General features: G+C 46.8%; 1 protein-coding gene across 1 annotated transcript; it reads right to left on the bottom strand.

Annotated features, from left to right (window-relative positions):
* Positions 1-1,561: 1,561 nt before the first annotated feature.
* On the bottom strand, positions 1,562-18,735 carry star (steroidogenic acute regulatory protein). The gene is made up of 7 exons (XM_070865459.1): positions 18,653-18,735; positions 14,508-14,615; positions 10,754-10,881; positions 8,454-8,612; positions 6,584-6,768; positions 4,916-5,009; positions 1,562-1,672 (listed from the first exon to the last, which is right to left on the bottom strand). Exons 1-7 carry the CDS (start codon positions 18,714-18,716, stop codon positions 1,562-1,564), a joined length of 849 nt encoding a protein of 282 aa, XP_070721560.1. The 5' UTR covers positions 18,717-18,735.
* Between the last annotated feature and the right edge of the window lie 3,697 nt (positions 18,736-22,432).

The following is a 22,432-nucleotide window of genomic DNA, read 5'->3' as shown; positions in this document are numbered from 1 at the left end:
GAATTTTCATGGTGCTAAATGTGGAAATTTATTTAAAATATATAATAAATACAAATTGAAGTGCGCTGTTTCTCTGCAGTGCAATTTTTACTGAAATCAATAAATAGCAATGTTAATCATACGATGCATTTTCAATTTTAAATACCAGAACTGAATATAGTGCAAAGCCCAGACAGCACCACATTGCCATCTGAGGACATGTCTTCGGCAAAGTAAACCCATCAATTTCAAAGCTACACATCATCTGGAATAGACGATTGAGATAAACAAACCAGGGTTAGAGAGGGTCAGATGAAGTGGGGTAGGAGGAGGCTCGTGTGGAGCATAAACCAGCACAGACCTGTTGGGCCGAATGGCCTGTTTCTGTGCTGTTAATTCTATGGGACCTGTTTCGATGAATTTTTTTTTTGCATTGGTTAACCCACGCATCGCAGACTTTCACTGGTTGTGGATTGGAGTACGTGGTATTGTATTTCATTCACAGGCTGATGGTTTACACCTGCCTGCGTCCAGTATGTTCTGCGATGGATCGGGAAGGTTCTCCAGACTATTGCCCTTGAAGGAGGCTAAAAAAAAATACCTGTGCAAACTTTCTTCTATCAGTGTATGTAACGGGCATCAATCTCTGAGGAACAGGATTAGACCATTGACCCCTCGAGCCTGCTCTGCCATTCAATAAGATCATGGTTGATCTGATCATGAACTCAGCTCCACTTCCCTGCCCGCTTCCCATAACCCTTTACTTCCTTATCGCTCAAAAGTCTGTCTATCTCCGCCTTAAATATATTCAATGATCCAGCCTCCACAGCTCTCTGGGGCAGAGAATTCCATAGATTTTTCGGGGACCTTGCTGATCGACACTGCCGAGGTTTGCTGAAGTGACAGGACTGCCATTTATCTCGATTCAAGGCGATTCTGCACAAAGCGATGGACCAGAGCAGTGGGTGGGAAGATAAATTTTTGGGATGTGGTGTTTGATCCTCCCTTCACCAAGACCACCAAATCCCACCCCTAAATGCCGGGTATAAGAATTGCACACACAGTCTTGGTTTCCGACTGGCTTCAAGTCCACCGCGCATGGCTGCCCATAGAAAATGTGCACCTGAACTCTAACCAAGAGGGGCTGATGCAGTGAATGGGAAATGCAATGGCTGCACAAACCTGTGCTTTTTGAGGGTTATCTGAATCGCAGGGAGGGAGAAGGGGAGAACACCGGGAGCTTTCTGTCGCTAGCTCGTTTTAAGGCCTGGCCGAGGAATGATGACCCCAAGGGCCAACAATATTTAACTGACCGTCGCTAACATTTTTCCCTTGGAAATATAATACACAAAAATAATACACACAACTGTTTTAAATATAGCCTCAGATAAACAATGATTATCAAAGATGGGCAATTTCAGAGGTTCAAAATTCATTTCTCTGGGTTTGCAGGTTCATCCCAACAGATTGCAAAATGGATATATTTTTAAAGCCAGGTGATAAGTTTATATATTGAAAAATCGTCCCTTGTGGCCTGGAATGTTGAACAGCTATTTCCCACCCTTGGTAAACATGGCCACTTTCAGCTAAGGGCTGCAGCAACGTGAGAATCCATGTGCCGACGCAGGTGTTGAGCGAAGTCCGCTTGGGTTTGGCTGAGGACTTGGTTGATGACAGACTTTGGCAACCAGCCCTGAAATAGGGAAGAAAAAAAACCCCAATGAAGTCATTTAATCAGTCAGATGTTGCAGCAACAGCTTTTCGGTACGTTTCAGAGATCGCCCCATTTCCCCACTTCAAAAAGACGAGAGGAAAGAAGAATAAATGTTTGAATGCAACTGCTTTTCTTGCAGGGCCTTGTTGTCTTAGAATGATACGGTGCAGAAGGAGGCCATTTCGACATTCGTGCCTGTGCCTGCTCTTTGGGAGCACTATTTAATGAATCCAACTCCCCTGCTCTCATCGTTCTGCAATTTTGTCCCCTTTTTGAGTATTTACCCAATTTTCTTTTGAAAGTTACCATTGAATCTGCTTCCACTGTCCTTTCAGGGAGCATGTTCTGGTTTGTTATCCTCAAACAAATCTAGATTGAATCCCCCTCCCCATCTTCACCTATCCTCCATTAGTTTAAAAACTGATGCTCAATAGGGATAAACCAGGGTGATCAGCGGCCCATCCACCACCTTATACATTAATTAACTCCACGGCTGCAGTGTGTACCATCTACAGGATGTAGTACCTGAAGCAAACACATCGACAGGGCTGCGGGGAAAGGGCAGGGGAGTGGGACTAGCTGAAGTGCTCTTGCAGGGAGCCGGCACGGGCTCGACAGGTTGAATGGCCTCCTGTGCTGTAGCCAGCTCCACCACTGCTGCCTGGGAACACCATCACTGGCAAGTCCCCCTCCAAGTCACACACCATCCTGACTTGAAAATATATCGGCCGTTCCTTCATTGTCGCTGGGTCAAAATCCTGGAACTCCCTCCCTCCCTCACAGCACTGTGCGAGCACCTTCACGACACAGACTGCAGCGGTTCAAGAAAGCAGCTCACCACCACCTTCCCAAGGGCAACTTGGGATGTGTAATAAATACTAGTTTTGCCAGTGACTCCTACATCCCCAGAACGGGGAAAGAAATGTTCAGAGCCTTAATTTGACTTTAAATCCATTGCAGCAAGAGGGTCCCAAGCTTTGTGTCAGAGTGAGCGAATGGAGGGAGCACTGTGGACCATACTTAAAACTATGTTCCCACGAGTTTGCACCCAGTTGGAGCAGCTAACACGCTATTCTGCTTTCCACTGCATCTTCTGAGGTTAGTGACCTACTTTCGATGAAACGTCAAAGAAAATACAGGTGATTTAAAAAAGAATTTTAGCAACAGGAGTAGGCCATTCATCCCCTCGAGTCTGTTTCATCATTCAATTAGATCCTATCTTCTGCACCTCAAGTCCAATTACCCATCTTTGCTCCATATTCCTTGATTACCCATACCTGACAAAAATCTATCTCAGTCTTGAAAGTACCAATTGTCCCTGCTTTTTGAGAGCTCCAGATTTCTACCCTTTTATGGGAGGAAAAAATGCTTAGTGCTATTGCTCCTGAATGGTCTCACTCTAATTTTAAGATTATAGAAACATAGAAAATAGCTGCAGGAGTAGGCTAGTCGGCTCTTCGAGCCTGCACCACCATTCAATATGATCATGGCTGATCATGCAATTTCAGTACCCCATTCCTGCTTTCTCTCCATACCCCTTGATCCCTTTGTTCTTAATTCCCCTACCAGAGGAAATAGTTTAATCTACCCTATCAAATCCTTTTAATATTGTAAGCACCTTGATCAGATCACCCCCTAATCTTCTGTATTCAAGGGAATACACGGCGAGTTTATGCAACCTATCCTCATAATTTATCCCTCTAAGTCCCGGATTCTGTTTCTCCTCTTCCCCCATCTCAAGTTAAATGCCAGTTCACCAGTCGAGCCTTATCGTGCACTATTCAATGCTCAGCAGTTAAAGATGTCAACCTGTTAACTATAAAAGCCTGGATGGAGACCGGGAATTCTCTGGGTTGGTGTGGGAGTATTGGAAATTGCCCAGCTTATTTTGGCTGAGGATCTATCCACGACAGAAATAAGTTATAGCTTGAGCACTTTCCTCTGCTGTACTGATGCATAATTAGTTAAGTTAGTGACATATTGTTTTTGCAGCATATGCAAGACTTCTAAATGTCAATTGGTAATACTTTATTAATTAGTTTGTTATATTGGAAGCCCGTGGGCCAGGAAAGACCTTCAAGAACAGGCTGCCTTGACGAATTGTGCAGGCATCTAGGGAAAAGTATCTTGCATCAGCCTGCTGTATATTTCTTGCTCCTGCCCATTATTAAACTCCTGGGGAAAACAAAGTTATGCATGTGGCTCAGTGGGCAGCACCCTCGCCCCTGAGTCAAGACGGTTGTGGGTTCAAGTCCCACTCCAGAGACTTGAGCACAAAAATTTAGGCTGACACTCCTGGTGCAGCATTGCGGGGGTGCCGTCTTTCGGTCGAGACATTAAACCGAGGCCCCGTCTCCTCTGTCAGGTGGACGTAAAAGATCCACTGACACTATTTCAAAGAAGAGCCAGTGTCCTGGCCAATATTTATCCCTCGATCAACATAATAAAAACAGGTTATCTGGTCATTTTCACATTGCTGTTTGTGGGAGTTTGTTGTGCACAAATTGGCTGCTGCGTTTCCCACATCGTCATAGGTAGTCCCTCGGAATCGAGGAAGACTTGTTAACACTCCTAGAATGAGTCCTTAGGTGGCTGAACAGTCCAATACGAGAGCCACAGTCCCTGTCACAGGTGGGACAGATCGTCGTTGTGGGAAAGGCTGGGTGGGACTGGTTTGCTGCACGTTCTTTCCGCTGCCTGCGCTTGACTTCTGCATGCTCTCAGCGATGAGACTCGAGGTGCTCAGCGCTCTTCCTCCATTTAGGGCGGTCTTTGGCCAAGGACTCCCAGGTGTCAGTGGGGATGTTGCACTTTATCAGGGAGGCTTTGAGGGTGTCCTTGTAACATTTCTCTGCCCACCTTTGGCTCATTTGCCGTGAAGGAGTCCCGAGTCGAGCGCTTGCTTTGGGAGTCTCGTGTCTGGCATGCGAACAATGTGGCCTGCCCAGCAGAACTGGTCAAGTGTGGTCAGTGCTTCAATGCTGGGGATGTTGGCCTGGTCGAGGGCGCTAACGTTGGTGCATCTTTCCTCCCAGGGGATTGGTAGGATCTTGCAGTTCCCACATTGCAACAATGACTACACTTCAGAAGTGTTCCATTGGCTGTAAAATGCTTTGGGACATCCTGAGGTCATGCTATAGAAATACAAATCGTGCTTTTCTTTTACGTGTATACTTAAATCAATACCCAGAGCTGTTAATCTCTCGGCCCAAGACAACTTGCCTTCAGATCAATGCTCAGCAGCCATGTTAACTTGGTCTTGTTTGGGTCGTCAGCCGTGGGACGGAGGACAATGCAAGTGGGTCCATTCTCAGCCCTGTAATTACAACATGGTAAGTCAACAAAGTGCAACTGCACGGAGCAAAGCAATAAATGTGCGTATAGAAACAACCCTATGGCAGGAGAACGTGTGGTGGCTGATGGTACGAGGCATGTCGGTGGCCCCAGTTGCCTGACCTAGAATAAGAACTTATACGTGGTTTTCCCGCTGTATTATGTCAGAGCTAACGTATGTGTCCCCATCACCATTATGCACCCTAAAGCAAACAGCATGCATTTGTATAGCGCCTTTAACATCCCAAGTGGTTTCACAGTAGCGCTGTCAGACAAAATTTGACACCGAGTCCCAAAAGGAGCTATTGGGACAAGTCACCAAAAGCTGGATCAAAGAAGTAGGTTTTAAAGAGCATTTTAAGGGAGGAGAGGGATCCAGAGAGGTTTATGGAGAGAATGCCAGAGCTTGGGGCTGAGGCTACTTAAGGCACGGCCGCTAATGCTGTCGTTAAGGAAATAGGGGGATGCACGAGGCCAGTAGTGGAGGCGAGCAGAGATTGTGGTGGGGCTGGAGGAGGTTACAAAAATAGGGAGGAGCAAGAGCCATGGAGGGATTTGCAAAGAAGCATGAGAATTATAAAATTGAGGCGTTACCGTTCCAGGAGCCAATGTAGGTCAGCGAGCACAGGGGGTGATGGGTGAATGGCACTCGGTGTGAGCAGACACTACAGTGACTCATGAAAGATAATACAGTCAAAAATCAAAGCTGATTTTGAAACTGAAATGTGCAAGCAGTGGGTCAATCTAATAAAACCAACAGCCATGCACTAACCTGATAATGACAGCCATTCTGTTGGAGCAGAAACAACAAGCTGATCAACATTGCGGAGACTGCAGTTGAACAATGCTATTGGCACTTAACAGTACAGGATGTTCAAATAAAACCTTGGTAATTACTGAGGCCACAAATGTAAAATGGCTCCAACTGAAGAACTCTCAAAGCTCTGCTGAAATCTCTGACCGGATTGGCCCCGTGACTATAAAATGTTATGGTGGATTTTGCGGGAGCTGATTAATACTTCGCAGCTTCTGCCAGAGTTAGCACAACATGAAATTAGATGTTCTACAGCTGGTTTATGTTACACTCAATAAATAGTGAGACTGAGTACTGTGTGTAATGAGCAAGTGTGACCTTTATTAAGATTCCAGAGTGCAGGTACACCCCATGAGTGACCTGCTAATATACCGTGCTCCCAAGGGATGCTGGGATCCCTTGGGACTCCAACAGGTGGGCCCTCTGGTGGTCAGGTGTCCTGCAGGGAACAAAAGGTTAAAGACATAACATTTTGCAGCAAGACATTTCAATTTGAAGCAGGAGACCACAAACGTGGATTGGTGGGGAAATTCTGAGGATACCATTGGAACTTGGGTTCTAAAAGCTCATGCGTCGTTTAAACCTGATTGGGAAAGAGGTGGAATCTCAACACGCTCCCAATATCCAAACTGTGTAAATTGGCATCTGGATACAGAATATTTAATGCTGTGTCTTTTTCTATAGTCACCAATCTCCTGGGGTCACTCAGCCGGTAGACGCTTGACTATCCGACGATGTGTTACCTGATGAAACCATTCTGCTCAGGCATCATATCACAGTGGGTGGACATTCCGGCGAGGAAGCCGGTTGAGCCACGTCTCTTGGAGTAGCGCACACTCACAAAGTCCCGGGGGCTGATGATGTTGCCCGCGGTCTCCGCGGAAACTTCGTGGGTAACCATGGTTTCCTTGTCGATCTTTTTCAGTATCTGAAAAGTTCAAATATATTTTTTTTTATAATAGAGGATGAAATTGAGTTCGGATTTTGGTCGCTTGAGGGAGTGATAATAATCCTTGCATCATGCAAGCCCATTCTGCCCATCGACTCTGTGCCAGCTTTTTGAACAAGCTATCCAATCAGTCCCACTCCGCCCACCTCTTTCCCCAACAATTCTGCAAATTTTTCCCTTTCAATTATTTATTCAAATCCCTTTCAAAAGTTACGATTGAATCTGCTTCCACCGTCCTGTCAGGCAGTGTTCCAGATCATCGCAACTCAACTTCTCTGCTCTAAGGAGAACAATCCCAGACTCTCCAGACTGTCCATATAACTGAAGTCTTAAGATGCTCTGACTGTAGTACCGTTCAGCCAAATGCTGTGGAGACCAACGTTAAGTCCAGCCCTCAGCACCACAGTGATCAGTTTTGAAGGGAAGATGCAAATTGGGACTTTAGCAGACCGATGTTTGCAGAAGATTCTATTGATAAGCAGCTTGCTGGAAGCTTTCAAATTTTCATAGTACAATGTCCTAAAGTGCCACCAACAAATTGCTCTTCATGGGATGAAGGAGGGGAGAGGGCTTGACAAGGTGGATGCAGCGAGGATGTTTCCACTGATAGGGGAGACTAGCACCAGGGGGCATAATCTTGGAATAAGGGGCTGCCCATTCAAAAGTGAGATGAGAAGGAATTTCTTCTCTGAGGGTTGTAAATCTGTGGAATTCGCTGCACCAGAGAGCTGTGGAAGCTGGGATATTGAATATATTTAAGACAGAGATAGACAGTTTCTTAACCAATAAGGGGTTATGGGGAGCGGGCAGGGAAGTGGAGCTGAGTCCATGATCAGATTGCCATGATCGTATTAAATGGCGGAGCAGGCTCGAGGGGCCGTATGGCCTACTTCTGCTCCTATTTCTTATGTTCTTGGAGCAAGGTAGAAAGAGATGCGAAATAATAACTTGTGAAGCCACATATTTTAAAAAATTAATTCTGTGGCTGTGGGTGTCGCTGGCAAGGCCGGCATTTATTGCCCATCCCGAAGTGCCCTGCTTCTTGAACCATTGCAATTTTACGTTGTGGTTTGTCACAACAGAGTGGCTTGCTCGAGAAGTTCAAAGGGCAGTGAGAATCGACCACATTGGTGTAGGACTACAGTCACACATAGACCAGCCCGGGGAAGCACAGCCGGTTTCTATCCCTAAAGGACACTCGTGCACCAGTTGGCTTGACAGTGCACCAGTTGGTGCGCACGTCTGGTTACTCCAATCTCCAAAATGTGCGCCGTGCCCAAATGTGCAATTAATTAATTTTTTTTTTTGTTGCATTTACTCCTTTAATCCCCGATCTTAACTTGAGCTCCATTTACAACACGTGGATAGTACATTGTTTCTCCAACAACATCCTGAATCCCTGCATTTCCGTTGTGTGCCTTTGGCTCGGTCTCTGTACTTATGCAACTTTTAACTCTTGTGAATAGAACTGACCATCTGCACAGATCATCCGTTGATCTGAGAACTTCGGAGCACTGCAACTTTGCAGGTGATGGTATGATGAAGAGCAGCCCCATCCCATGGAATATTGGCCTTTAAAGGCTGTGTTTATCACGGCACTGTTGTAGTTTTGGAAACCTTGGATTTAAAGTGGGCTGTGATTGTGCCACGATCGAGAGTCTTACCTTCACTTGTTTCACATTTGGGTTCCACTCTCCCATTTGCTCGACTTTGTCAGATAGCTCACTGTAGAGTAGATCTGAGGGCTTGTCCATCACAACCTCAAGCTTGAAAACTTTGCCAATATCTGGAAGCATTTTACTGACCACTTTATCTCCATTTGCCTGTGAAAAATAATTCAAAATGTTAAATTCTTCACTTATTTTAGAACGGAGGAAGATTGGGAACAAGAATAGGCCATTCAACCCCTCCAGCCTGCTCCACCATTCAATTAGATCATGGCTGATCTGCTCCATCAAAAGGCTTTTGACAAGGTCCCACACAAGAGATTATTGTGCAAAATTAAGGTACATGGTATTGGGGCTAATGTATTGACGTGGATAGAGAAATGGTTGGCAGACAGGAAGCAAAGAGTGGGAATAAACGAGTCCTTTTCAGAATGGCAGGCAGTGACTAGTGGGGTACCGCAAGGTTCAGTGCTGGGACCCCAGCTATTTATAATCTACATTAATGATTTAGACAAAGGAATTGAATATAATATCTCCAAGTTTTCAGATGACATGAAGCTGGGTGGCAGTGCGAGCTGTGAGGAGGATGCTAAGAGGCTGCAGGGTGACTTGGACAGGTTAGGTGAACGGGAAAATGCATGGCAGATGCAGTATAATGTGGATAAATGTGAGGTTTTCACTTTGGTGGCAGATTATTATCTGAATGGTGACAGATTAGTAAAAGGGGAGGTGCAATGAGATCTGGGTGTCATGGTACGTCAGTCATTGAAGGTAGGCATGCAGGTACAGCAGGCAGTAAAGAAAGCAAATGGCACGCTGGCCTTCATAGCGAGGGGATTTGAGTATAGGAGCAGGGAGTTCTTGCTGCAGTTGTACAGCGCCTTAGTGAGACCACACCTTGCGTATTGTGTGCAGTTTTGGTCTCCTAATCTGAGGAAGGACATGCTTGCTATTGAGGGAGTGCAGCAAGGTTCACCACACTGATTCCCGGGATGGCAGGACTGACATATGAGGAAAGATTGGATCGGCTAGGCTTATATTCACTGGAATTTAGAAGAATGAGAGAGGATTTCATAGAAACGTTTAAAATTCTGACGGGACTGGACAGGTTAGATGCAGGAAGAATGTTCCCGGTGTTGGGGAAGTCCAGAACCAGGGGACATAGTCTAAGGATAAGGGATAAGCCATATAGGACCGAGATGAGGAGAAACTTTTTCACCCAGAGAGTTGTGAATCTGTGGAATTCTCTGCCACAGAAAGTTGTTGAGTCCAGTTTGTTGGACATATTCAAAAGGGAGTTAGATGTGGCCCTTACGGCTAAAGGGATCAGAGGGTATGGAGAGAAGGTTGGGGTGGGTTACTGAGGTTGAATGATCAGCCATGATCATATTGAATGGCGGTGCAGGCTCTAAGGGCCGAATGGCCGAATAGCTCCTGCATCTATTTTCTATGTTTCTAACTCCATTTATCCGCCTTTGTTCCATATCGCTTGATGCCCTGAACTCATAAAAATCTATTTCAGTCTTGAGAGCTCCTATTGCCGCAGCGTCCACAGCCTTTTGGGCGAGAGAGTTCCAGATCACTGCTACCCTTTGCGTGAAAAAGAAATCTTGGGCTCTTAGCTTCCAACCTTCATTGTCAGAGCAGAGATGGCTTAACAGTAGCTTGTTCCAGCATGCATGGTTGGTGTTGAATAACTTTACAATGACTCTGGAAATCTGGGTGCCATTGACCCAGATAGCTATACCTCTTACTAGGGGATTACAAGTGGCAGCTATTCAAACCATTAAGCCTGTAGACTGGATGAAGACCAGTGCAGTGCTGTGTTGTAGATTGAGTCTACAGCACGGAAACAAGCCTTTTGACCCAACTGATCCATGCCGGTGTTTATGCTCCACAAGAGCCTCCTCCCACCCCTCTTCATCTCACCCTATCAGCAAAATCTTCTATTCCTTAAAGCCAGGGCTGACACGAATCAGAGTGGAGTGGAGGGAAGAAATCAAGTTCACCATGACCTCTGCTCATGATCTCTGGCTTATGATCACTGAACAAGCTAATGTTGATTTTAGGACCTCAGATGTCAGGATTTTCACTGTTTTGGCACAGTATTTCACAATTCTGACCATTTTTTCCCCTTGAAAATTGCAAACAAGGTGTCTTGCTTTGAGGTGACTTCTTGCATGTATTAGTAATTTAAATGAGCTTTATCTATGAGGCAACATCCGCTATGACTGATTCCTCCTTCAAAGGTAACGTCTTAAACATTGGCTGAAGGGAAATATTGCATCAGAACTCACTGCTGCAATCTCGGTCTTCCATCCACTTGCGTCTTGAAGAATGGAGAGGGACTTGTGTAGTGCTTCTTCACCCTGCTTAACGTAGGCCATTTCCGCCTCAGAATATGGCTTTTCTTCAAGCCTGCAACCTAATTAGGGGGGAGGTTGATAAAAAGCAATGAATGTTGAGTATTTATAACACTGACATCTCTCAGATACTGTTACATCCTACAAGAAAGTTAATGCCCTTCAGTTGCTTTTTTGAACCTTAATCCGTCTTACTGCTTGCGTAAGTCAAGCTTGCTGTCAACGAATCATAGTTACCTGTCGTGTCTGGCCTATGGATCTTCACCTCGATTTCCCAATTTCCCTTTTTCCAAGTGAATACTTGGACACACATTCCAGTAACTTGAGATTGTGAAGTGCTTGAATATTACCCGAGCATTCGGCTCTCTCGAATAGTTAATCTAAAACTTTGGAAGAGTTATCCTACAGCAATACCAAACAGATGGCCAACTTTCACCTCCAGCATCCTTCTCACAAAAAAAAAGAATGGTCTGGCCTCATTTTCTTGGTCTTGGGGGACCCGAATATAAATATAATTGGCATCAGCTGAGAACGCAACAACAGCTGGTGCTCAGTCCGCCAGCATTTGACACTTCCTGCAGTCAGTATTGTCACTGCCCCAGGTGTCTGATGCCTGACTGAAGCAGCAAAGTGGGAATTAAGAACATAAGAAATAGGAGCAGGAGTTGGCCATTCGGCCCCTCGAGCCTGCTCCGCCATTCAATGAGATCATGGCTGATCTTCTGCCTCAACACTTTCCCCATATTCTTTGATCCTTTAATATTCAAAAATCTATCACTCCCTGCCTTGTATATACTCAAGGACTGCGTCTCCACAGCCCTCTGGGGTAGAGAATTCCAAAGATTCACCACCCCCTCAGTGAAGAAATTTCTCCTTATCTCAGTCCTAAATGGCCGACTCCTTATTCTGAGACTGTGACCCCTGGTTCTAGACTGTCCATCCAGGGGAAACATCCTCACTGCATCTACCCTGTCGAGCCCTGGTAGAATTTTGTATGTTGTAATGAGATCACCTCTCATTCCTCTAAACTCCAGAGAATACAGGCCGAGTCTACTCGATCTCTTCTCATAGGACAATCCCCCCATCCCAGAAATCAGTCTGGTGAACCATCGTTGCACTCCCTCAATGGGAATTGCCCCAGTGTCACTCATTAAGCTTTTTATTTTATCTTTTACATCTATTGTGCAGTACTAATTAGGAACCGCAGTTCTTAAGATTCCCGAACTGATCATGCACTCTGCAGTGTTTTTGACACTAATTCAAACTCATTTTTACTGAATGGAAGGATGTCGTGGGAGTACAGCTGTGACCATGGAACCTTACAGCACGGAAGGAGGCCATTTGGCATTGTGCCTGTACCGGCTCTTTGCAAGTGCTATTCAATTAGTCCCACTCCACTCATCTTTTCCCATAGCCCTGCAATTTTTTTTTCTTTTCAAGTATATATTCCATTCCATTCTTAAAGTTACTATTAAATCTGCTTCCACCGCCCTTTCCGCGCGTTCCTGATCATAACTCAAGCTGCAACATTGTGAAAACTTATATCCCCTGGCCTGTAGGCTAAGTTACTATCCTGTGACCCACTGATTACTTACAGAATATATAACACAGAAACAGGCCATTTGGCCCAACTGGTCCATGCCAGCGTTTATGCTCCACAAGAGCCTCCTCCCATTCTATTTCATTTAACCCTATCTACATATCCTTCCATTCCTTTCTCCCTCATGTGTTGATCTAGCTTCTCCTTAAATGTATCTGAGCTATTTGCCTCAACCACTCCCTGTGGTAGCGACTTCCACATTCTCACCCCTCTCTGGGTAAAGAAGTTTCTCTTGAATTCCCTATTGGATTTGTTAGTGACTATCTTATATTGATGACCTCTAGTTTTGGTCTCTCCCACACAAGTGGAAACCTCTTCTCTACATCTACCCTATCGAACCCTTTCATAATCTTAAACACCTCTATCAGGTCGTCGCTCAGCCTTCTCATTTCTAGAGAAATGAGCCCCACCTTGTTCAATTGTTTGTGAGGTATAACCTCTCAGTTCTGTTATCATCCTTTGTAAATCATTTTTGCACCATCTCCAGTGCCTCTGTATCCTTTATATAAGATGGAGACCAGAACTGTTCACAGTGCCCCAAGTGTGGTCTAACCAAGGTTTGATACACGTTGAACAGAACATCTCTGCTTTTCAATTCTATCGCTCTAGAAATGTACTCCAGTGTTTGGTTTGCTTTGTTTAAAATGGCCTTATTAACCTGCATCTCTACCTCTCGTGATCTGTGTATCTGTACCCCTATATCCCTCTGTTCCTCGACCCCATTTAGACACTTAGGGGTGAAATTGGTGAAGGCCAAGGGCCACGGGGAAGAACCGCTGAGAGGAGGCTGGTCTATCCCCGACGGTAGATATGAAGACTTGCAAGAAAAGGTTAGTAAAGATTTGTTTACATTTTTCTTTACTGCGAGTTACCTGGATGGGGTCCCCTGAAGGTGTTCTGATGTTTTTTGCTGATTTATATTTCCAGCTGTTCAACCCTCCGAAGGCCCGACTCCATCCTCGGCGGCAAGTGCCTTTGCCGCCGGTGGCCGCCGAAATACCTGGCGGTACTGTTGTGTATGCAATAACTGTTAGACAGAGTAGTGTTTAACTCCAAGAGGTATGACCTTGGCTCTGCTTTATTAAGGCCCAAAGTTACTAATATACAAAATGGCTGGCCTTTTATACTTGGGCTGCGCACACGTGCATGCAGCCCAATGGCCTCCAACAGTGACGCCATCTAGTGGCTAGTGATCCCAAAAGTACATACATGACAGGTACTTTGGGCGGGAGTTTCGGCAAAAAGTCCTTTGAAAAGGCACCCGGCGGCAAAAGAGGGACTTACGCCGTCAATCTGGGCGGTAGTGGGCGGGAGCTCCCATTCTCGGCGGCAAAGGCTTTTGCCGCGCAAGTGCCGCCGAGGATCGAATCGGGCCCACGGAGGGTCCAACAGCTGGAAATAAAAATCATCAAAAAAAAACATCGGAACACCTTCAGGGGACCCCTTCCGGGTAAGTCGCTGTGAAGAAAAATTTAAAGCAATTCTTTACTAACCTTTTCCTGCAGGTCTTCATACTCACCGTCGGGGATAGACCAGCCTCCTCGCAGTGGTCCTTCCCTATCGTGGCCCGACTCCCGCCTGCACCAATCTGGCATCCCGGCAGGCGGGAGGCCACTTGTGCCACTTGGCTGTCTGCTGACATCAGCGGGCAGTTCCTGGTGGCTCCTCCCCCCCCCCTCCTGCCCGCACCAGACCAAATGGAAACTGGCACAGGGCGGAACCCGAGGAGGAATGTTGGCGGATTTCGGCGGCAGTGGGCGGTAAGGCCATCAATTTCGGCCCCTTATTTTCCAAGGAGTGTGTGGATTCCTTATTCTTCCTACCAAAGTGCACCACCTCACACCAATGTTTTCTTTGCGGGTGTGTGGCCCATTCTCAGAACTTTAACATCGGAACAGTTGGTATCGGACTGCACGGGACTGGCCGAGAGAGAACGTTGTGTCACACAATATCTATAGTGTAGTTAATTTACTCATCCTTTCGACAAGTTCATTAATGTCTTTTTTGGTGAACACTTCAAGTGAAAGCAGAAGTATAAATATCGAAACACACAAGTGAAAACTGAGAACTCTAAACATTGATACTCACTGATTAAGGAGCTCCTCCTGCGGACCTGATTAACCCACGTGCTGGGCCCTTGATTTTGAAGGTGATTCAGCTTGTGTCCGACAGCCGCCATGACTGTATGCCTCAGCCCTAGAGACCACAAGAAGAGTGTTAACTTGTAAGCTCGGGATCTTAAATCAGAAATGCCGTTGCTCTGATCCGAAGAGCTGACACTGTAACTTTCCCAGTTTAGTGCCAGCCGTGGCTCAGTGGGCAGCACCCTCGCCTCTGAGTCAAAAGGCTGTAGATTCAAGTCCCACTCCAGGGACTTGAGCACATAAATCTAGGCCGACACTCCAGTGCAGTGCTGAGGGAGGGCCGCGCTGTTGGAGGTGCCGTCTTTCGGATGAGATGTTAAACCAAAGCCCCGTCTGCCCTCTCAGCTGGATGTAAAAGAACCCATGACAGTATTTCAAAGAAGAGCAGGGGAGTTCTCCCTGGTGTCCTGGGGCCAATATTTATCCCTCAATCAACATCAGTAAAACAGATTATCTGGTCATTGTCACTTTGTTGTTTGTGGGAGCTTGCCGCCTTTCCCACGTTACAACAGTGACGACACTTCAAAAGTACTTCATTAGCTGTAAAGCACTTTGAGCTGTCCGGTGGTCGTGAAAGACGCTATATAAATGCAAGTCTTTCTTTTTTCGCTGCTCGTACTGTAGTACGCTCTCCCATACAAGTAGGAATCAGGCCCACCCTTCTTTTCCAAATCATTGTACTGCTTCCCTTCAGAAACGTAGCACTCTGATAACCCCGTTGCCTTGTGTAGCTTCCTCCAGCCACTTTGAGCACCCCTTTGAAGTAGCGACGCTTGTAACACAGTCTGGGGAACATTTTGGGGATTGCTCACTGCCACCTGTTGGTGGACCTGCGCACATCTCGGCACCCAGCCAGGGTTTGCCTGCCGGGGCGATAGCGAGATGAGCTTTGACACTGGCCCTTCCTATTCTTCAATCAATTAAGAGGCAGGATTGTCCCAGCTTTGATACAGTTAAGATCAAACAAAATACACCGTAATAGAACTGTGATTCTGCATGGCAGTCCCGTGCAATAAGTTTTTAAGTCGGTTCATGGGCTCCCAGGCCGCCTGTAGTTTCTGCGGTCTGGAAGAGTCCGTGTTCCATGTGCATGTGGAGTGTGCGAGGTTGCAGCCCCTCTTTCAATATCTGAAGGGGCTGCTCCTCAAATTCTGGTTGCACTTCAGTCCCACACTCCTGATCTTTGGGCACCCTGAGCGGAGGGGAGCGGGTAGGTCCGAGGGCTTCCTCTTAGGACTGCTCCTGGGCACGGCCAAGGGTGCCATCAGCCGGTCCAGGCAGCGGGCGGTCGAGGGGATCATTCAGCCCAACTACCTGCCTCTCTTCCGCGGTTACATCCGAGCAAGGGTGTCCCTAGGGATGGAGCACGCGGTGTCCACCGGTACGCTCGCGGCCTTCCTCGAGAGGTAGGCACCGGAGGGACTGGAGTGCATCATCACCCCCGGCAACCAAATTTTAATTTGATCGTAATTCCCAAAGTTTAATTTGTTTAAGTTTGTCGATTTTAGTGGCCCCCCCCTCCCCCCCCACCGCTTTTAGCCAGGGGGCACTTGTATAATTTGTGTTTTAGTGCCCTCAAAAAAAAAAAACAAGGGGGTTCTTGAAAAGCTTTTGGAGTGTGCTTCCCCCTTTAATCATGGGGGCACTTGATTTAAGTTACAACTCAAAATAGTTGTGGAGCTGTTGAGTTGGGAGTGGCTTAACCAGTCACGTGATGTTCACAAGACTCAATAAAACCCCAGCAAGTTGGGTTCGGGGGATCCACGATGGGGCAGGTGGTTGTGAGCCCGATGGATGAACCGGTAATGTGTAGTGTGATTGTTAAACCTTTGCTAATAAACCAACTAGTTCTTAATAGCAATGTGTTGCGGTGAATTCTTAAGCAAAGATCCCATGATGCAAATACGTTGCAACTCCCAGCATCCACAGCCTTTTGGGGGAGCAAGTTCCAGATTTCTACAAGCCTTTGTGTGAAAAGGAGTGTCCTGATTTCACTCCTGAATGGCCTGGCCTCCTTGTGCTTCCTCAGTCTGGATTCGCCCACCAGCGGAAATAGATTCTCCGTCTCCACCTTATCAAATCGCTTTATCGTTCTGAAGACCTTGATTAGAATCATCTTTCAACTGTCTGAATTCAAGGCAATACCAATCAAGTGTATACAACCTGTTATTTTCCTGTGGGGAAGTGCCAGTTTCGTCTTGCCAATTGTCCACAGTGGGATGATTGCGGCCACAAGATTGTTTGGGTAATTGCGGCCACAGACTTGTGCTGTTTCACGCCATGGAGCAGCCTCTTCCCAAGTGACCCTTGAACAAGACTGAAGTTGAAGTTCTCAAGTCATTAAAAATAGTGAAACACTTCGAAGGAATGGTGTTGGGGAATCCAATCTTCATGAACTCCTTGTAGCCTCTTTCCAAAGAGCAGGAAGGTTTTCCAATTATAGAGTTAAATGTCCTACACTGCACACCGTCTATGTGACAGTGTCAGCTGTGGCTCAGTGGGCAACACTCTTGTCTCTGAATCAGAAGGTTGTGGGTTCAAGTCCCATTCCAGGGATTTGAGCCCATAAATCTAGGCTGACACTCCCAGTGCAGTGCTGAGGGAGCGCCGCACTGTCTGAGGTGCCGTCTTTCAGATGAGACGTTAAACCGAGGCTCCGTCTGCTCTCAGGTGGATGTAACAGATCCCATGGCATTATTTTGAAAAAGAATGGGGGAGTTATCCTTGGTATTCTGGCCAATATTTATCCCTCAATCAACATGACAAAAAAAACAGATTATCTGGTCATTAACACATTGCAGTTTGTGGGAGCTTGCTGTGCACCAATTGACTGCCACGTTTCCCACATTGCAACAGTGACTACACTCCAAAAGTACTTCATTGGCTGTAAAGCACTTGGAGATGTCTGGTGGTGGTGAAAGGTGCTATATAAATGCAAGTCTTTCTTTTTTCTTTTTATGTCTGTTGAAAATGATTGGTAAATTCAGGACAATGGTGAATACATGCTTTATGGGTTCAACCACAATGATGGTAAGATCATTCTTGGCAGCCACTGCTGAACAGCAGGAATATCTGTCAAATTAATTGGGCAGCAACAGCTACTTATGCAAGGAAGTGAAGTGAGCTTTCTTATTATTAATGCGCATTCTTCTTAAAAGCACTGACAATATTTTATGACTGTCAGAAGCCCTTAGTCTTTGAGTTCCACAAGTATCCAAATATACAAGAAACCGATTCAAAGTCTATCCTCCTCCCTAGCTCCTCTCACAATATGTGCTTGCTTCTCCAGTGGTTGATTATCTTCGATTGGAGCCTGAGGGCTGGATTTTCGGCTGTCTAACGCCTCAGTTAGCGGCCAGAGGGGGCGTTAATGGGAGCCTAAGACGTTTCGCGCCCCGACCGAAAATTCATTCGAAGCTTACCGGGGGTGTAAATCAGTAGCGCCCGGCTGCTGACGATCGCTCCGATCGTGGCATATTCCTGGTGCAACGCCCACGCTCGCGCCCCGTCGGTAAATTCGGTGCGTGCGCCTCATTGAGCGCCCGCCAATAACAACGTCTGGGAAACCAGTCAGTCCGGGATTGCAGAGTCGTTAACTGGCGGCTACTTAAAGGGAAAAGGAAGCGCTTCCCTCGGAGGTCACAGTCAGTGCAAGGTTTACACACAGCTCGGTGCGGGAGCCTCCCAGTTTGCAGCGGCTGACAGATGCAACAGCACAGGGGGACAACAAGTGGTTTTGAAAACTTTAATGGGTGCGTTACTATGCCGTGCATTTAAGATCCGGCTTTTCCCGGGATCTGATTTGGAGTTCCGCACATGCGCAATGGGTCCGCAAAATTTACCAACCAAACCTTTGTTATCGCCCCCACCCAGCTGTAGCGTGCAACGGACGATTTAGCGCCCCTGTCAGCTCTTCGACCGATTCTGACGAATTTCTGGGTGGAGGGCGCAAACTTTTTCAAGGCGTTAAAATTACCGCTGAGCCTGGATTAACACCCCACATGAGGTGCAGCCGAATTTCTTCCCCCTAAGAGTTTGACCAGTTAATTGCCATTTAACAAACAGATATAATTACTAGTTTCCAATTACCTGACAGAGTTCGGAAATGCTGGTAAGAGATTGCTGCGCAGAGCTTGAAAGTGGCTGGAATCATCTTGTGTCTTGATCACCGTTTCCCTCGAATCTTTCTGCCCTGTGTCAGTCGTCCGTGTTTATATACCTTGTGAAGGACACATTGATATCACAATTTATGGGTGTGGCCAGAGCAATGTCAAGGACACTCTTGATGGCAACACTCAAGTGCCAGGAATATTCAGCAAATTAACTTGCATCACACATCAAGCTGCAATAAAGTTTTAGTGACAGTCCTTGAAGCATATATAACGTATTTTTAAGTAAGCTGAGCAATAAAGATGAATAATTCAGCTGGTCCTCCTCCTCCTTGCTTTGCTGTCCAGACATAAAACCAACAAGTGTTATACATGGCACAAAACAGCAAACTCTGCTTCATTGTATTCCATTTCAAGGAAGTTCCCTATGCCATGTGCTATCATGCTAACCCCAAGATGTCCCATGTCAAAGCACCTACTCCCAAATATCCCTGCAGTGTTTGGCCTTCAGGCTGAGAATGGAGCAAGCACCAATACTTGATTTAAAGATCCAATGCGGCCTCAGCGTGTCACTGTATGGTCCTGCTGCTCAGACGACTTGTGCAGTTACATAGCCATATAGAAAGCCTGGCGAATGGTGATGAAGCCAGCTCCTGCGCACATCTCCAGGGCAAAGCAGCTTGCCTTCAGTGAGGGAAAGGTATCTGATCACTGCACTCATCGTGGGCCAGGAACCAATTTTGCAATCTACTGGGTTGATAACTTCGCTAGGCTCTGACCTTGGCGGAGTGTCCAATTGGCCTACTGCCCAGACTCATTCTCCAATCGATCCGTGGTGTGTCACCACAGTGCAGCATTGAAGCACTGACCACACTTGATCAGCTCCGCTGGGCAGGCCACATTGTCCGCATTGTCCGGAACTCCTTCATGGCAAATGAGCCAAAGGTGGGCAGAGGAAACGGTACATGATAAAGTGCAACATCCCCACCGACACCTGGGAGTCCCTGGCCAAAGACCGCCCTAAGTGGAGGAAATGCACCCAGGAGGGCGCTGAGCACCTCGAATCTCATCGCCGAGAGCATGCAGAAATCAAGCGCAGACAGCGGAAAGAGCGTGCGGCAAACCAGTCCCACTCACCCTTTCCCTCAACGACTGTCTGTTCCACCTGTGACAGGGACTGTGGTTTTCGTATTGGACTGTTCAGCCACCTAAGGACTCATTTTTAGAGTGGAAGCAAGTCTTCCTCGATTCCGAGGGACTGCCTATGATGATGATGAATTTTTTTCCTTCCCTTATATAGCACTGGTCGAAACCTTCCCAGCAGGACCCAGATGGGTTTGCTCAGTGTTGTAAAGATCTTTTGTGCAGTTTGTAAGATGCCTTCAATGGCTCTTGGATGCAATATCTTCTTCTCCTTCGGCAGTCCCCCGGAGTCGAGGATGACTTGCTTCCACAATAAATTGAGTTCTAAGGTGACTAATGAGACCAATACGGGATCTACAGTCTCTGTCAGAGGTGGGGCAGGTGGTGGTTGGAGGGACAGGTGAGTCAAGTGCTTGGTTTGTCGTACGCTCCTTCCGCTGTTTGTACTTGGATGCAATATTATCATCATCATAGGTGGTCCCTCATGTCGAGGATCACTTGCTTCTATGTCAAAAAGGGATGAGTTCACAGGTGTCCATCAATGAAGTGGTCTGGAATGTGGGAAAATTGACCAATTCCATTGATGCCTTTTCACTCCACAAAGAGTTATCAATTGCATCGTTGAGCCAAAACTCAGAGACATGGACTATGTACAGTAGGCACCTCAAGTCACTGGAGAAATACCACCAACGATGTCACCGCAAGATCCTGCAAATCCCCTGGGAGGACAGACATACCAACGTTAGCATCCTCGACCAGGCCCAGCATTGAAGCACTGACCACACTTGATCAGCTCCGCTGGCCAGGCCACACTGTTCGCATGCCAGACACGAGACTCCCAAAGCAAGCGCTCTACTCGGAACTCCTTCTTGGCAAATGAGCCAAAGGTGGGCAGCGGAAACGTTACAAGGACACCCTCAAAGCCTCCCTGATAAAGTGCAACATACCCACTGATACTTGGGAGTCCCTGGCCAAAGACCGCCCTAAGTGGAGGAAGTGCATCCGGGAGGGCGCTGAGCACCTCGAAACTCATCGGCGAGAGCATGCAGAAATCAAGCGCAGGCAGCGGAAAGAGCGTGTGGCACATCAGTCCCACCCTCCCCTTCCCTCAACGACTATCTATCTCACCTGTGACAGGGACTGTGATTCTCGTATTGGACTGTTCAGCCACCTAAGGATTCATTTTTAGAGTGGAAGCAAGTCTTCCCTGATTCTGAGGGACTGCCTATGATGATGATGAGCCAAAACTAGTCTCTAAATTGGGAGAGGGAGATCGAGGCCCTGATAAAAAGGTGCGTGGAGTCGGAGGAGCAACGCATGCCGGGAGATCGAGGCCGAAGTTAAAACAAAGAAGTAAAAAGAAATTGAAGTGTGACATCATAGCCAAGCGGGTAAGTGATTGGCTGGTTGATTGGTGAGTAGTTTTTCTTTTTTCTTTATCTTTTTCTTATCAGTAAGAAACCTTTGGTATTGTTGGCAAATTAAGTTAATTTAAGGGTTATGTCATGGCAGGAGAGCCCAGACTCCTGTCATGTTCTTCCTGTGCTATGTGGGAAATCAGGGACGCTTCCAGTGTCCCTGACTACTAAGTCTGTAGGAAGTATGTCCAGCTGCAGCTCCTGACAGACCGCATTGCGGCATTGGAGCTGCACATGGATTCACTCTGGAGCATCCGCAATGCTGAGTATGTTGTGAATAGCATGTTTAGTGAGTTGGTCACACTGCAGGTAAAGGTTACAAAGGCAGATAGGGAATGGGTGACCATCAGACAGAGCAGTCTCCCTCCAAAACAGATATATCGTTTTGGGTACTGTTGGGGGCGATGGGAAGGGGAAGGCAGCAGCAGCAGCCAAGTTCGTGGCACCTTGGGTGGCTCTGCTGCACAAGAGGGCAGGAAAAAGATTGGGAGAGCTATAGTTGTAAGGGATTCTATTGTAAGGGGAATAGATAGGCATTTCTGCGGCTGCAATCGAGACTCCAGGATGGTATGTTGCCTCCTTGGTGCTAGGGTCAAGGATGTCTCGGAGCGGCTGCAGAGCACTCTGGAGGGGGAGAATGAACAGACAGTTCTCGTGGTGCATATAGGCACCAACGTAATAGATAAAAAACGGGATGAGGTTTTACAAGCTGAATTTAGGGAGCTAGGAGTTAAATTAAAAAAGTAGGACCTCAAAGATAGTAATCTCAGGATTGCTACCAGTGCCACTTGCTCGTCAGAGTAGAAATAGCAGAATAGTTAAGATGAATACATGGCTTGAGGAATGGTGCAAGAGGGAGGGATTCAAATTCCTGGGGCATTGCAACCGGTTCTGGGGGAGGTGGGACCAGTACAAACTGGACGGTCTGCATCTGGGCAGGACTGGAACCAATGTCCTCGGGGGAGTGTTTGCTGGTGCTGTTGGGGAGGGTTTAAACTAATATGGCAGGGGAATGGGAACCTATGCAGGGAGACAGAGGGAAGTAAAATGCGGGCAGAAAGGAGATAAGGAAAAGTGAAGGGCAGAGAAATCAAAGGCAAAAATCAAAAAGGGTCATGTTACAACATAATTCTAAAAGGACAAAAGTATCAAAAAAATAAGCCTGAAGGCTCTGTGTCTCAATGCGAGAAGCATTCGCA

Source organism: Pristiophorus japonicus, chromosome 22 (genome assembly GCF_044704955.1).
Source record: "Pristiophorus japonicus isolate sPriJap1 chromosome 22, sPriJap1.hap1, whole genome shotgun sequence".
Classification (NCBI taxonomy): Eukaryota; Metazoa; Chordata; class Chondrichthyes; family Pristiophoridae; genus Pristiophorus; species Pristiophorus japonicus.
The sequence above is the reverse complement of the archived record's forward strand: the minus strand, read 5'-3'. Positions and strand labels throughout refer to the sequence as shown.